We start from the raw sequence: 14,754 nt of genomic DNA on the forward strand, positions 1-14,754 counted from the left end.
ATAGAAAACAATTAGGGCTGCAGCGATCGAATATTTTAGTATTCGAGTATTCTACTGAAAATCCCATCAATTAATCGAGTAATCGAGTAATCGGACAAGATACATTTTTGTTTAGTTAAAGAGCAGTTATTTTTCAATGAAAATTTTTCTCTTTACGAAATAGAATTTTCTGATACAGCATGTCAATAAGAGCACTTGCTTTGGTAGCTCCAAAATTTGTAAACACACTTCGACACATTTTTTGTGCCTTGTACATCTCATCAAATGTTGCGGACCCAAATGGCACCTGTTTTGTAGAATGACCCATTAGTCTCCAAACTCCAGAAAAGAAGCTAGATTTGTTGCTAGTTGCTATTTTGTATAAGAGGTAGCTTGAGGGGTCTGAAAACTCTCTTAATATGGCCTCAGCTCTATTTGAAATACCACTCTTTGATCTTTTTTAAAATTAAATGATTCCTCGAGGCGGAGAAAATTACTTGAGTATTTTTTGTAATTGAGTACCTTGAATCATTTGAGGAATCGTTTCAGCTCTAAAAACAATATTATTTGGGTCTTGGGAGATCGTCTTGAAGATGCTCTGAAAATGTCTAGCAGCCAATAAGTAAATATCGGCCCACTTACACATCGGCCAATACCGATATTGACACCGAAACATTTGCTGATGAAAGCGTAGGGCTGTGAAAATACATCCACACAACTTGCAAACGTTAAAAAAGTGAAAAGTCATATAGTAAATGTGGTGTTTTGAGTTCATGGTTAACATCTGGAAGTTCTGAGGCGGTGACGTTTAAATACTGTGTTGCTTAATGAGGGTAAAAGCCTGAGTGTGTTTATGCATGCGTGTTGTTAACCCTGATCATTTCTGTGACCTAAACACACCCACACCGACATGTGCAGACCCTGGAGGTCAGAACAGCCACGCACACGCATATTTACCCCCGACAGAGAGCGTCCACAGGCACCCACAGGCGCCTGTCACCGTTTAACACTCTCGTATTGACACAAGCAGGACCTGCAGGCAGTTCAAACATGTGTACATAACAGCAAGCAGGAGCAGCACAAGTGTGCATCCAGCTATGCTATGCTAACAAGGCTCAGCTACCTCCATTTGCATGAAAACCAGCAGGAGGCTGTAGTATGTGTGCCTGAAGGCGGTGTGCACTGGAGTAGCTCAGGGAGAGCAGACGCAGATCAGCAGAGCTCTTTGCCCAGGAGTTTGTCTCACACGCAGGCGAGCAGGGCCGAGACCAGGACACGAGCGAGCTGCCTATTGTACGATTCGCTGCCCTGCAGGCAAGACATTTTGAATAACCCGCTTCCATTTCTGCTTCACCTCTGCTCCACTTCTCTGCCTCATCCTCGCTGTTGTTGGGTTTGAGATAACTGAATCCAGAGCAAACAGAGAAGAAGCAGAAATCACATGGAGTCAACGGAGACGTTAAATAACATCAGGATCCTTCAGCAGGAGACACTGGAGGAGGTGATAGACTTTAGAGCCAGAAAGTAAAGAATATATGAGCAGGGTAAGGCCTCTGAGGTCTTCATGATGAGATATCTGAGGGGGCGAAGAGGAAGAGGAGGAAGAAGAGGGAAAAGAGGGAGAAGAGGGGGGCATCAGGCTAACAGACCAACACTCCCCTCCTGTGGCACTGCCAGAGAGCTGCACATCCTGAGATACACACACACACACACACACTCAGACACCTCTCCCTCTTTCAAATGGAGTTTGAGTGATCACACATGCTCACACACACATACACGCACACACAAACACAGAGGTGGTTTGAGCTGCTCAATCTGCTCTGCTGCTTGGAAGCAGATAAGAAAAAAGTCAGCTACCCTCCGCTGAGTGGCACACATCAGGCCCTCGTTACCGAGAGCAATATGCATGAAGAGACTCTCAGAAAGAGGCAGAGAGAGGTACAGAGAGACATGAAAAGAGAGTGAGTGTGAGAGGACGGGAGCGACGCGGCGCTGCACGCTGAGTGTGCAGAGCGTAGCTTAAAGGCTGATTTCTTTCGGAGAGGTCAGGCTCTGAGAGAGGAGCTCAAACACGGCCGGCTCCTCTTTCATCACTTCTTTTCACACCATCATTTAAACACCACCACGGGCTGCAGCAGAGCAGGAATTAACACCGCTCCATAATCGTCTCCATAATGACGTCTCAGAGCAGCAGCACGGCGAGCATGCACTCTGTCATTTAGGAGGAGATGGACAACAAGGTGTGGTTCACACACAGGAAGGAGACACTCTCTACAATCAACTTTCAGCGCTGAGAGAAGACAGAGAGCATTCAACACTTTAGACGTCTATATAAATATTTACATTACTGTTACAGAAGATAAATACTCAACAGCAGAATAAATGACTCAGCTTTCATGAACAAATTTGCAAACGATGTGTCATGATAAGGAGATGTTATGCCATCCTACTTCAGAAAAAGTCAGATTTTGGAATAGAAAGTCAAATGTATGAAATTAAAAAATCACATTTGGAAGTTAAGGCTGTACTAATGAGTTAGAGAGCCAATGTTTTCAATCAGAAAGTCATAACTATGAATTGAATGAGTCAAAATACAGTTTCATTTCACAGACGCTTTTGTCCACAGTGTTTGTATAATCAAACAAGATATTCAGTCAAAATAAGAAATGGAAGTTAGTGATAAAGGATGTAAGCTTAAATAGCAGGAAAAGTGCCTTTTTTGGTTTATAGACACATGTTCATGCTATGTCATTTTCACTCCAAAACCCCATTTCCAACAAGTGGTCAGGTTCAGACCAGTGTGCCGCCAGAAGAAATACAGCAGCAGCTGTCGCATGGTAAGTGACGATTGTTTCGACCAATGAACAGTCTGCAGTGTTGTAGCCCCACCTTCCGAGATCAGATAGGTTCAGACTGGCACCCCTACGGAAGGGTGCCAAAAAGTGGGACTGCTCGTTAATTTGAAAATTAATTTAAAAACGTCTGCCCTCTGGATATATGTCTAATTGTTGTTTTCCCTCCACTCAAAGATTTCTCACAAACCTGTGAGTAAACTGGTATTATTGAGGTAAAAATATCTTTTTGGGGGTTTACTCCCTCACGTTAATTGACCAACCATTGTACCCTGCAGCACCTCTGTTACCAAAATGTGTGCACAGCTGTAACTGTTTACAAACAGTACATTGGTCTGTATCACCCTATTTATAGCAGCACTTACACTACATTTATTTTCCAAAGCGTATGGATAGTTTCTCTTTCTGTCTAAATATGATGACTCATGTGGTTAGTTGCATAACCCTTCATCCCCTTGGCCATAACCCTCCTGAATAACAGCAAACAGTCGAACAATCTGCCTTTTCTGTTTGTATGTGTAGTTTTGATCTGAATGGGTTTTTGTTTTTTTGACTTTAAGTTGTACAAGCTGTCTTCTGAGCCATGCCACAAAAGAATTCTATCTATCTATCTATCTATCTATCTATCTATCTATCTATCTATCTATCTATCTATCTATCTATCACCAGATATGTTTTTTGTTCTTCTTATGTCAGAGATGATTCCAGTTGGTTTTACAGAAGTGTTACTGAACCATTTTATCATAAGAAATGAATGTAAAACATTGACTGTGCTCGTTTCATAACTTTATAAAGGGGTCTGCATCAGCTCTTTGATTTCTTTGCTGTGGCTTCTTGTAGCTTTAAAAAAATATTACTAAAATAAATAGTTTTTATTTTTCTTAAACAGGGTATTGATGATTAAAGACATTGACACTAAATAAAATCAAACGTAAACATTTTGTTGAACTAAATATTCATTCTATCTGTCAATAAGCCCGCCACTACTCAACTTCACCTCCTACAACATCAACAGCTCACTAACTTTCCATGCACCTGTGGCTAACCTCAAGTTTTACAGCCCTGGTAAGATAACTCAATCTACAAAAGAGACAAATCTGAAAGAAAAGACAGATTTTCAACTCTGTGTGGATGGGTTCATTTAACTGTGTTAACTGTGGCTTGATAACACTGCTTGAAATGTAACAAACCAACTAATAAAACAATAAATTGAGCGATATTATTAAATTTAAGTTTTCTTTCAAGTATTTTAGTTTTGAAAAAAAAAAACATTTCTTTTTTTACATTTTACAAATGTTTGTAATTTTAAAATTGTTTGAAATTTTTGCAATTCATGGAAAATTTTAGCAATTTACATTTTTTTATTTTTGCAATTTTTATTTTTAATTTCTACATATTTCTTGAAAATTTTAAGCTTAAACATCACATGTTCACACCCAAAAACTACTTTTTAAGAAAAAATTTCACAAGATTTTAACGATATATGCAATTTAAAGTATTTTCTGTTGAGATAAAGTAGATTTTGTGGCTACATAATGTCTTCAATCCTGGTGAGCTGAGGCAAAATGGCTCCTATAAAGACTGAGGTTGCAGACCCCTGCCTTATAACCTTCATCCCATGAAGATTTAAGGGAGTCCAGAAAACTCTTATATTAGTCCTCTGGTTTTAGTATCCTTGATATAAAAATACTGATACCAACTGAAATCACAGCAACCTCCACATTTAGGTAGACTTTGATCAAACACTTTCACTAACGTCACTTTCATCATTTGGTTCCCTTCAAACACAGGCAGGTCTGAGGCTGAAAACCAGAGTCAAGGATCTATGATTTATCCTCTCAGAGCATTGTTTCAGAGGGTTTGCAGTCACTGGTGTCTTACCTGACTGTGAGGTGGGTATCCATGGAAACCAGGGTTTAACGGCTCATTGTTCTGCAGGAGACAACAAGAGAGAGGAGAGTGTGTGTGAGTGGCTTTTTCAATACGAGTGGAGGCAGCTTTCAGTCCAAAACTTTTACATCATAGGTGAAATGCACTCAGGGAAAATATAAAAAAAACCACACATGGTTTGTTTTTTCACTCGAGCAGGGAGGACAATAAAAGGAGAGGAGGCAGAAGCTGGATTTGTTTCAACATTTCTTTTTTAAATCATCCTCTTTAAAAAAGTTGTTAAGCACGCAACAATGCTCAGTGATGGAGCGGGGACAGGAAACACCTCCCTGATGGAGAAAACAGGAGTTAAAGTCTGCAGGCAGCATCACTGCAGAGTTTAACATGAAACCAAACCGACCAATCAGAATGCAGCAGGAGAGTCAAAGCCCCCGTCCCTCCCGACCCTGCCCCAGAAACCAGTGTTGTGGTTAATTGCTCCGTAATTACTTTTAATTAGATTATTTCTGTCTCTCTTCCCCTCTTTTCTCTTTCTCTTTTCTTTTCTTTTCTGTTTTTTTCATTTTGCCCCACTGTGTGATGAGGAGGAGGAAAAAAGACAGAAAGTCAAAGAGGAGGAGGAAGAGGAGGGGGAGAGGAACAATGGGGAAAGTAAAGCAAAAGATGATATTATGACAGCGGAGAGAGACATGACATCGACACAGTCGAGCCTGCTGGCATGCCTCGCAGAGAAAACATGACTGCCTACTGAGACTCATGCCGAGGCATGAGGAGGAGGAGGAAGGGGGAGGAAGAGGGGGAGAGGAGGAGGTCTGAGGGGGTGAAAGAAAGATGTATGTGTATATGTTGGGAGAGATGGGGGATGGTGGCTGGTTTTGAGGACTGCTGATGTTTTCATTACATTTAATCTTCCCGACAGAGAGTTTAAATCTGCCTCCGCCGCCTGCACGCACCCGTCCATTCAGCAAACAGCTTCAGTGTGGGCCGTGTGGCGGCGCAGACACGACAAGGGCACATTTCTGAAGGAGAGAGTCAACACCTCCTGGACTTAACCTCCAGATACACTCAGGGGGGACACTTCCTGATGGCCTTAATCCGGCCAATCAGGGGCCAGAGTCTGACACAGAGAGTTACAGTCCTCTTTCTTTGAAACACTGAGTGAATGTTGAGATGGATGATAGGCCTCCATGCCATCCCAGTGCACAAAAGTGAGGCTGGAGTAGTGGATAATGGTGGGCTATAGAGTACAAGTTACTGGTTTTCAATGTTCACCATCGTTTGTGTTTGTTTGTGTGTTTGTTTGTGTTTACAAAGTTATACCACCACCTACTGGCATGACATGTAAAATTAAGTGTTTAAGAAGACCTCTCTGCATGCAGATCGTTTCAAAGTATGGATTTTTTAAACACAAAGCAGGGATTTTTCTGACTCCTAGTGTAACGTTTCCTCCCACCGTTCCTGATCTGGAGCTGCAGGAGCCTTATTGGTCGACACAGCTGTCAGTCATGTTGTTTTAACTTTTTTTTAAAGCAAATTGAAGAGAAACTATCTCAACTTAAACTTGTGAGAAAACTTCACAAGTTTTGAAGTGTGTGATGTTTCAACTTCACTTTGGTTGAGCCGCCACGCCGTCCAGCTTTTATTTCTGCTGCACAGTTTGGTATCCTAACGTTGAAGCAATTTGTTGCAGTTTTATCAAATTTTTTTCATGTGCAGGTCGTGGCATTCTCTAAATTTCCAGTCGCCAAAGCTGATCCAGATACTTTTGCTAATGCATTTTAAATATTTGTGTGAGTTGGACTCTGTGAATATGAAAAACAGATGTGGCGCTGATCGCTGATGCATGGGCGACTGAGAGGGGAATTTGTGTCTAGACAGAGTAGAGAAGGAGAAAGAAGAGTCAAGGTAGAAGAAAAGGGGGCCCAGATGTAGAGAGAAGGTAAGAACCAGGGACGTTCTGCTTTGATGCCATGGGCGGTAAACTCTGACTCCATGTGAGTGTTTGTGTCCAGACTTGAGGCCCGTCCTCCTTTTCCCTCTGTCTGAAACAGCCCTCTCTTTGTCTCCACTCTCCACTTCCTGTTTCATCTGGAACCAATTTCCCCCTCGTGCCTCGTCCCCAGGGGGAACGCTCTCCTTGGTGTGCCGTGCTTACAGGGGAACGGTCAGGCCGACATCCAGAAAAACACACTGACTGTGTTTAAAACTGCTGCTGCTTACCAGAAGAAGAAGAAGAAGGAGGAGAAGAAGAAGAAGGAGGAGGAGGAGGCAGTTTGTAGCAGGATCTTGAGTCTACAAAGCCTTGGGCAATGTCAACGCTATAAGAAATCTCTATTTCAAACACACACAGAGAGAAGTGCATGCTGGGAAGCTGGAGCACTCTGCTGCATTTTTAATAAACTGGTTATAAAACTAGAGCTTAGCATTGTATTTGATAGTTCAGCCGCGTTGATTCAACATAAACACAATGATGAGATTGAAAGCTCCAGCAGGAGTCACTCAACACGTTCAGAGTCGGAGGAGAGACGAAGGCGAGCGCTGGCTGCAGAAAACGGCTCGCGAAACTGGAATGTGAGCGAAATCTAAACCAAAATTATACCCAAGCATCAAATTATAGAGCCAGCTTTGGATCTGAAGAGGACAGAGTGGAAAGAAGGAAGAGGAGAAAGAGAAAGAAGAGGAGGAGGAGGAGTTTACGTGGAAGAAAGGGAGGAGGGAGGAAGCAAGGGAAGAATTTAGCAACATCTGGAATCAATCTGTCTGCAAGAGGAGGGAGGGGGAGGAGAGGGAGAGGAGAAAGAAAAGAAAGATGAAAATAAGGGCAGAGACGGACAGACACAGGAGGAGGAGAAGGAGGAGGAGGAGGGAGGAGGAAGAATGTGGGGAAAACGTCCAAAGCCATGACGGGGAATAGAAAGAAAAAGCAGCAAAGGGTCTGCGTAACGGAGACAATGAGTAATAAGTGAAGAATGCCATGTGATTTATATTTTCTTAAGAGGAGGGGGAGGGGATGGGGTCTGAACTTGATACCTAGTTCTCAGGGACTTTTGTTTATTCACACACACACACACACTCACTTACACACACGCTCCCTCTGCATGTGGATTTGCTTTTGAAGGCACAACCTGCCTGCGTGTCTTGAAAGCGTTACAGAAAGCACACACACATGTCCGCCTGCTCTGGTTTGGAACAACAAATAAAAAAAACTGCGTGCCGCTCTGAGCTGGTCCAGGCTGAAGCCGGGTTTTCATAACAGCACTTTCTGCGACTTTCCATTAAGTTAATTCCGTACAGTTTGCGAGCCTTTGAAGGCGCCGGCTGGCTGACTGTGAGGGCTTCAGACAGCACTGGCGGGGATCAGAAAAAGCACAGAAAGCAGTCACACACACACACACACACACACACACACACACACACACACACACACACACACACACACACACACACACACACACACACACACACACTTTCTCCCTGTGTCCCTCTCTGAGAAGTTTAGGGCGTCTCTCTTGTTTATTTTCTCCCTCTCTCTTTGACGGGCTATTTTAGGAGAAGGAAAGAAGCTGGTGGAGAGAGCAGAGGAGAGGAGCAGCAAAGCCGGAGCAGAAAGAGGAGCAGTGGTGGTGGAGGAAGGCAGAAATGACATGAGGTCAACAGATGGTGAGAGGGGAGGGGGAGGAGGAGGAGGAGGAGGGGAGAGAGGGGTAATTAAAGGGGGGGTCGCTGGGAGCATCCACTGATCCCGAACAGAACAGCCTGAGGACGTGGACTGAGCCGAGGTTTGGCTGCATGACGAGCTCAATCACCAATGGGAGCCAAAACCACAACTGCTACCTCAGAAACATGATCACCCCGAGTCAGGAGACTTTAAGATTAACACACAAACTACAAAACTGCCTCGAACTACACCACAGACCCAACTGAGTTAAAAAAGCTGGACTCTTAAAGACAACAGCCTTTGTTTCACCAACTTTACAGGTCTCTACTTTCTAAAACGAACCATAAGGCGCCGGTAAAGTCGACTGAAGTGGATGTGATTGGCTTAAATTTATCTAAAGACCAAACCATGTGTCTGCCCTCTCGTGTCAGGCTTAAACTCTGTTATATTGTTGCACTGCTGCGTTCCAAGTTCTTGGTAAAATAAGTTGTGAATTTTGGCCTGATTACTATCATTTCCAGGAAATCTGAGGGACGTCCAGGGACCTGGCTTCCAAGTACAACAACACCAGCCTCAATCCCATGTTGCTCACAGAGTTGAGAGCTTAACGATGGAGGGATGAAAATCAGGAGGAAAGACGAGACATCAAAAGCACGCTGTGTCATATTTAGGCAAGGGTACTGATCAGATTTTCTTGATATCGATGCCCTTATCAATTCTGCTTATTGATCTGATTCTTTATCACTGTCATCACATGACACTGATGAACTGTTTTGTGTTATATATTATCTCGAAGTGGTTATAGCAGTTGCTTAAAGTGATACTCCAGGATGGAACAAGTCTGGTCCTATCACATGGTTTAGGGCAGAAATTACCCCTACAGCAGTGTTTTTGTGCTGCAGAAGCCCAGGGCGCTCAAACCAAACACCCCCTCCCTGCTCCTCTGCCAGTTTCCTCTGCACTCAGACGGGGCCATATTTTACTTGACCAAAAACACAAATAAACGGACTCCCACTGAAAAAATCTGATATCGGTCTGCATTCACACTTTATTTAGAGAATTTTCAGTGCCTTACTTTCACGCAATATCAGATTTTTTCGGTGGGAGTCCGTTTATTCATGTTTTTGGTTAAGTAAAATATGGCCCCGTCTGAGTGCAGAGGAAACCGGCAGAGGAGCAGGGAAGGGGTGTTTGGTGCGAGCACTCTGGGCTTCTGCTGCACAAAAACACTGCTGTAGGGGTAATTTCTGCCCTAAACCTTGTGATAGGACCCGACTTGTTCCATCCCGGAGTATCACTTTAAATAGTTTGGAACCTTGCTGTAGTTATGAAGTCACCTATGAGCCTGCATGCTGCTTTTATTTCATCTGCCTGCAAATAATTTGACTCACTATTATTCACAAACAGTAACTGTGAAATGTTTCTGTGATGAAAGTCGAAGCTCTACTCTGGAGCTAAAGTTATGCCGATGTATGCTAACAGCGAGCAAATTAATGCATTTCCCCAAATATGCTACCATCGAGCTAGTGCTATTTTGTTTATGTTGTTTTGGGTACATAAAGAGATTTATACCATGTTGAATGTATTGAATAGGAATATCCTGTCAAAGAGTAATGTACATTTCTTTGTGACTTCAGAGCTTCAGTAAAACTTCAAGCTGAAAATCTTAAATCAAAGTTTTCTTGGGAAACTGTTATCTAACTGCTAAGCTAGGAAAGCTGTGGCAGACAAGTCGACGTAAGGTCCAGCAGCTCTGGCAAAATGTACAGTATCGATACGAGAAACGTTAAGCATAAAGGCTAAGGATAACGATGGAATGAAACTTTTCTTATTGATTTTTCACAGGAACCGGTTTTCAATGCCCATCCCTAGCGTCAGTACAGTTTGGTAAGGATTAGATCGGTAAAGCCTAATACTGTTTACATTGCACAACCAACTGTGCCCTTCTTAGTAGGCAGCATGTAAACTGGACGCCAATAGCCGCATTAGCTGTGCAATAGCATGACAGCATAGCAGCACAACACAGTGTACCCTGCCAATAAACCCAGCGAAGAAGAACAACATGACACAGTTTGTTTTCAACAGCAGTTTCACGCTGGTTCATTGGTCCAAACAAAAAGAAAACTATCTTTACGAAGTCAACTGAAGATTTTAACATGGCCTGGTTTTGTGTTGTTCTTTATTACGGCTGTCGCATGGAAAGTGATGATTCTTTCAACCAATCAATGGACTGCAGTGTTTCTAGCTCCACCTTTTGGGGTCAAATTGAGGAGTACAAAAAAGTGGGATGGTACAGGTTGGTAATTTGGGGACCTGTCCAGGTTTTAGTCAAAGGAATTGCCACAAAATGCCATACAAAGACGAACCAAACTGAACCACTTGGTGGAAACAGGGCTATCAAGGCGAGGCGGATCACAGTGGACCTCTTGTGCTTCTGCAATGCCATAACACAATCAAACTGCACACCAAGACTTCATTAATGCACCTCTGCAGGACCAGAATTAAGAGGTAAAAGATGTCACCATTACAGAGCAGCTTTAAGGCTCAGTTGCAGACATAAAACATCAAAAGGGTGACCGAACATCCCTTCAATACTAGCATGATAAATTGATCCATGTTACACGCTACAGTGCATTAAGATGGGATGAAGTAAGATGTGATGGGGTACGATGCAGTCACGCATTCTTGTACCCATAGGGACATTTGTTTTGGATTCAAGTGCTGCACAAACCAAAGACAAACCACAAACATCACTTATTGCAAAAGATCCACCACAATTAGCAGCATCCAGCATAAAAATATCACTGTGATGGATTCTGCTTTTAGTGCCGTTATGGTGCACTGACTGTCGACTCTACACTTTCATCCTAACAGCTCAGAGAGTGTTTAACAGCTTAATCCTCTTTATTCACAGCTCCGTCACAGCTCTGATAATACAGTAGCAGTGTATCACATCTGACCCCATGGAAGGGAAACACTGGATTGACATTTGCCTGTGTCTGTGGCTGGAGACGGGAGCACATGTGACAGTTTGAGGGCAGCCTTGGGGAGGAGGCGAGTGGGGGCGGGGAGGCTGGGGGAGCAGCGACATGGCGACCATAAAAGCAGAGTTAACATGCGAGTGTCATGTTAAGATGCAGCGTGCTGAATGAGAGGAGAGGAGAGGAGAGGGAGAGGGAGAGAGGTGTATTCAATTTCCTGCTTTTTATGAATGTAGCCTTCAATCTGATTACGCCTCTCTGCTCTGGCAATCCGGCGCTCGTACTCGTGCCAATAAAGCACGGTGAATTCAATTGAGCGAACACAAACACAGAAACACAGCGAAAGGGAGAGGGAGAGGGAGAGGAGGGGCTGCTGGGAAAATATGAGTTGAGCAACTAAGTCTGGGGAATTTTTAGCTTATCGTCACTGGTTCAAAAGTCAAGAGAGGGAGAGCTGAGCTGAGCCGGGCTCAAAGTTTAACAGCAATGATTAAACAGAGAGAGAGACAGCAGGAACATACGACCCCCTGTGATAAGTTTAACACACAACCTGACCCACACACACGTGTACAGAGGTGCTTTGTAAATGAAAGTTACTGTGCAACCAAACACTTTCTGCGGCTTAAAGTGCAGTTCATCTCCTCATCCATCAGGGTTTCTCATCTCATTCATGTCCTTAAAACTCTTATAAAGTCATAAAAAATAAGTAATAAATAAGTACAACAAAACTTTGCCAATAAATTAACATGCACGAGTTTTACTTTTCAAGCTTTATTTCTGCAAATATATAAATATTATTTCAACTTTTCTTGAATAAATATTTAAGCTCATATTTAAAGCTGCAGGGATCAAATTCAAGATCAATTAAAAAGTATAAAATCCTTTGCAAATCCTTCACTGGAGTTAATATCATAGGAAAATACGGATCAAAATTCTCTGAAACCAGCTTCTGTAATTTAAATCTCTCTACGTCATGCTTCTTTTTAAAAACGCACATTTTCTTTTGAAGATTTGTAGACGTCATCATGGGTTTTAGGGAGCTTTCATCAACATTTTATAGACGTTTTGAATAAATGAAATGTTACAGACTGTATCAGAAAATTATTCACAGATTATATAAGGTGAAAACCCTCGTCTGAAATGTGGATTTTGGGATCTAAAAATTAAAGTGAGATATGTAGAAGACAAAAATTTTACATTTTTCACTTTTAACTGTTTTTTTTTATTGAGCAGAAAACACACAGATGCTTAATGGTGCTGCTACTAAAGTCATGTCCATTACGTTTTCTTTTCTTTTTCTTCCTCTTTTTTTTTTTTTACCTCCGCCAAGGAGGTTATGTTTTTGGGAGAGTTTGTTTGTCTGTGAACAGCATAACTCAGAAAGTAACAAACGTATCTTGATGAAATATTCAGGAAATTAAGTGATTAAATTCTGGAGGTAATCCGGCTCCGTCTGGATCCAGAATTTTTTTTAAAGGATTCTTTATCATTGTGAGGCTGTTTTCACTATATGCGTATATAACTCCATGATAAATGGTTGGATTGCTTTGCAAAACAATACAAGACAAGGTCACCATAATTTCTGACAGATGTTAAAGTATGATCCAGATCCTGGAAATATTCTGGATACTAAGATCCAGAATATCAAATATGTACTGGATCATCATAATTTTCAACACTGTCAGGTAACAAACTATCGTACAAACCTGCAACTAACACCAAATTGTAACAGACAGTCTACTGAAAAGAAGTATAACATTAAAGTAGGACTAAAGTGTTGCGTGACAATCACGATATGCTTGGTGGAGGTCTGCGCTCTCTGAGTGCTTTACTAGTTAACAAATGGGTCGATTAATACAAGGTCAAATAATATGGGAAGGGATTTAACCCAAAAATGAGTCTAGTCTGATAATAAGCAAGTGAATACATATCAACATGTGCTATTCCAGGCATAACTAATTAATCGAAAGTGTTCAACAAGTTTTTCTGCAGACACAGAAAAGAGTTAAGAACTGAACTTTTCACCATGAAAACATCGGAAATCTATCTTGATCATCTGTTCATTCATACTCCCTCCCTGGTCTGACCCCCTCCCTCCGCTCTGGCCCGTTAAAGCGATCAGTCTGCTTAATGCCCTCTCCTAAATGAGCTTTGATCTCGTTAGCGCGACACAAAGCCTCTTTACTGCCAACGATAGGACAAATCGGCTCTCCCAAACACACGGACCGACCCACGGACTGACTGCAGAGAGGGAAGGAGGGAGGGAGGGAGTTAGAAAGTGTGTGGCCGCGTTGCATCCGAGAGGACTGCGGCTCGGCCTCAAGGGTAAACATCCATACCGCCAGCAGAGAGGGGAGCAAAATGAAACGAGACAGAGGAGGAGCAGGGATGAGAAATGACAAGACGACATGAGAGGAATACAGGAGCGAGGAGGAGGAGACAGGTTTATGAAGACCTGAGTGACGGGAGACGGATCGAAAGAGAGGGAGTGATAATCAAAAGATGGAGGGGGCAGAGGGGGGGGCTGTGGAGCAGGAGTCAATTAGCAATCTGGAAATATGCCGGAGGGGGGAGAAATCAAAGGACAGCTAGAGGGGAGAAAGGGGGAGGGGTCTACAGTTAGTGTAGAGGAGGAGGGGGGAGCAGCAGTGACAAAGAGAGAGGAGGCTGCACTCTCATGTATTATTACAGTCCTGATTTACAGCCGGCGTGGAGGAGCAGCAGCCTACGAGCAGAGGGAATACTGTGCTAATGGACGGGGCGTTTAGTGATCGCAGCCTCCGCTGAACCCAACCTCCCAACAGGACACCGTGGATTTCACCAAGTGTCTCTGCTGTTTGTTTGTGTGTGTGTGTGTGTGTGTGTTTGTGTGTGTGTGTGTGTGTGTGTGTATGTGTGTGTGTGTGTGTGTGTGTGTGTGTGTGTCTGTGTGTGTCTGTGTGTGTGTGTGTGTGCAGGAGGTTAACTTTACACACACATTTACTTATTTTTAGCTCTTTGTTCATTGCTTTTATCTTTGTTTTACTGTGAGGTTCTTTCTCAATAAAATGTGCAAAACACATAACACTTTGACTGAATCTTGACTCTTTTTAAAATTACTCTCAACAATAAGACTCTGCAACAGGATGGCACTAAAACTCAGAAGTCAACCCTTCATCGCACTTGAAATTGAACTCCACGTTGGTGTTTTACTGGCTCTGCATCGAGTGATTTTACAACCAGGCATGGCATTGCTGGAGGACAAGGGGCTGCACACACGCAGCGCCAAAGTTTACAGTAACACAAGAACATTTCACAACGAAATATGTCTGCAGAGCTGCAAATGGAGCTAAAATGTCAGCAACCCTTTGTGCTTTCACTCTGAACCCCAAAATGTGTGAATAAACTGTGT

The 14,754-nt window shown here is 42.8% G+C and overlaps 1 protein-coding gene across 2 annotated transcripts in view; it reads right to left on the reverse strand.

The window, feature by feature from the left end:
* The window catches only part of LOC141810032 (RNA binding protein fox-1 homolog 2-like), a 59,618-nt gene that overhangs the window by 40,741 nt on the left and 4,123 nt on the right, over nt 1-14,754 (reverse strand). For both annotated transcript variants that reach the window (XR_012600039.1, XM_074697328.1), the window contains exon 2: nt 4,716-4,766. Coding sequence is in view for 1 of the 2 variants with exons in the window: in XM_074697328.1 (XP_074553429.1) it covers nt 4,716-4,766 (51 nt within the window). In the remaining variant the exon portion in view is untranslated. The remainder of the gene's footprint in view (nt 1-4,715; nt 4,767-14,754) is intronic.

The sequence above is a fragment of the Halichoeres trimaculatus genome, unplaced genomic scaffold, assembly GCF_033239565.1.
Source record: "Halichoeres trimaculatus isolate MK-OKI-2021-1 unplaced genomic scaffold, fHalTri1.1 fHalTri1_scaffold_20, whole genome shotgun sequence".
NCBI classification, from domain to species: Eukaryota; Metazoa; Chordata; class Actinopteri; order Labriformes; family Labridae; genus Halichoeres; species Halichoeres trimaculatus.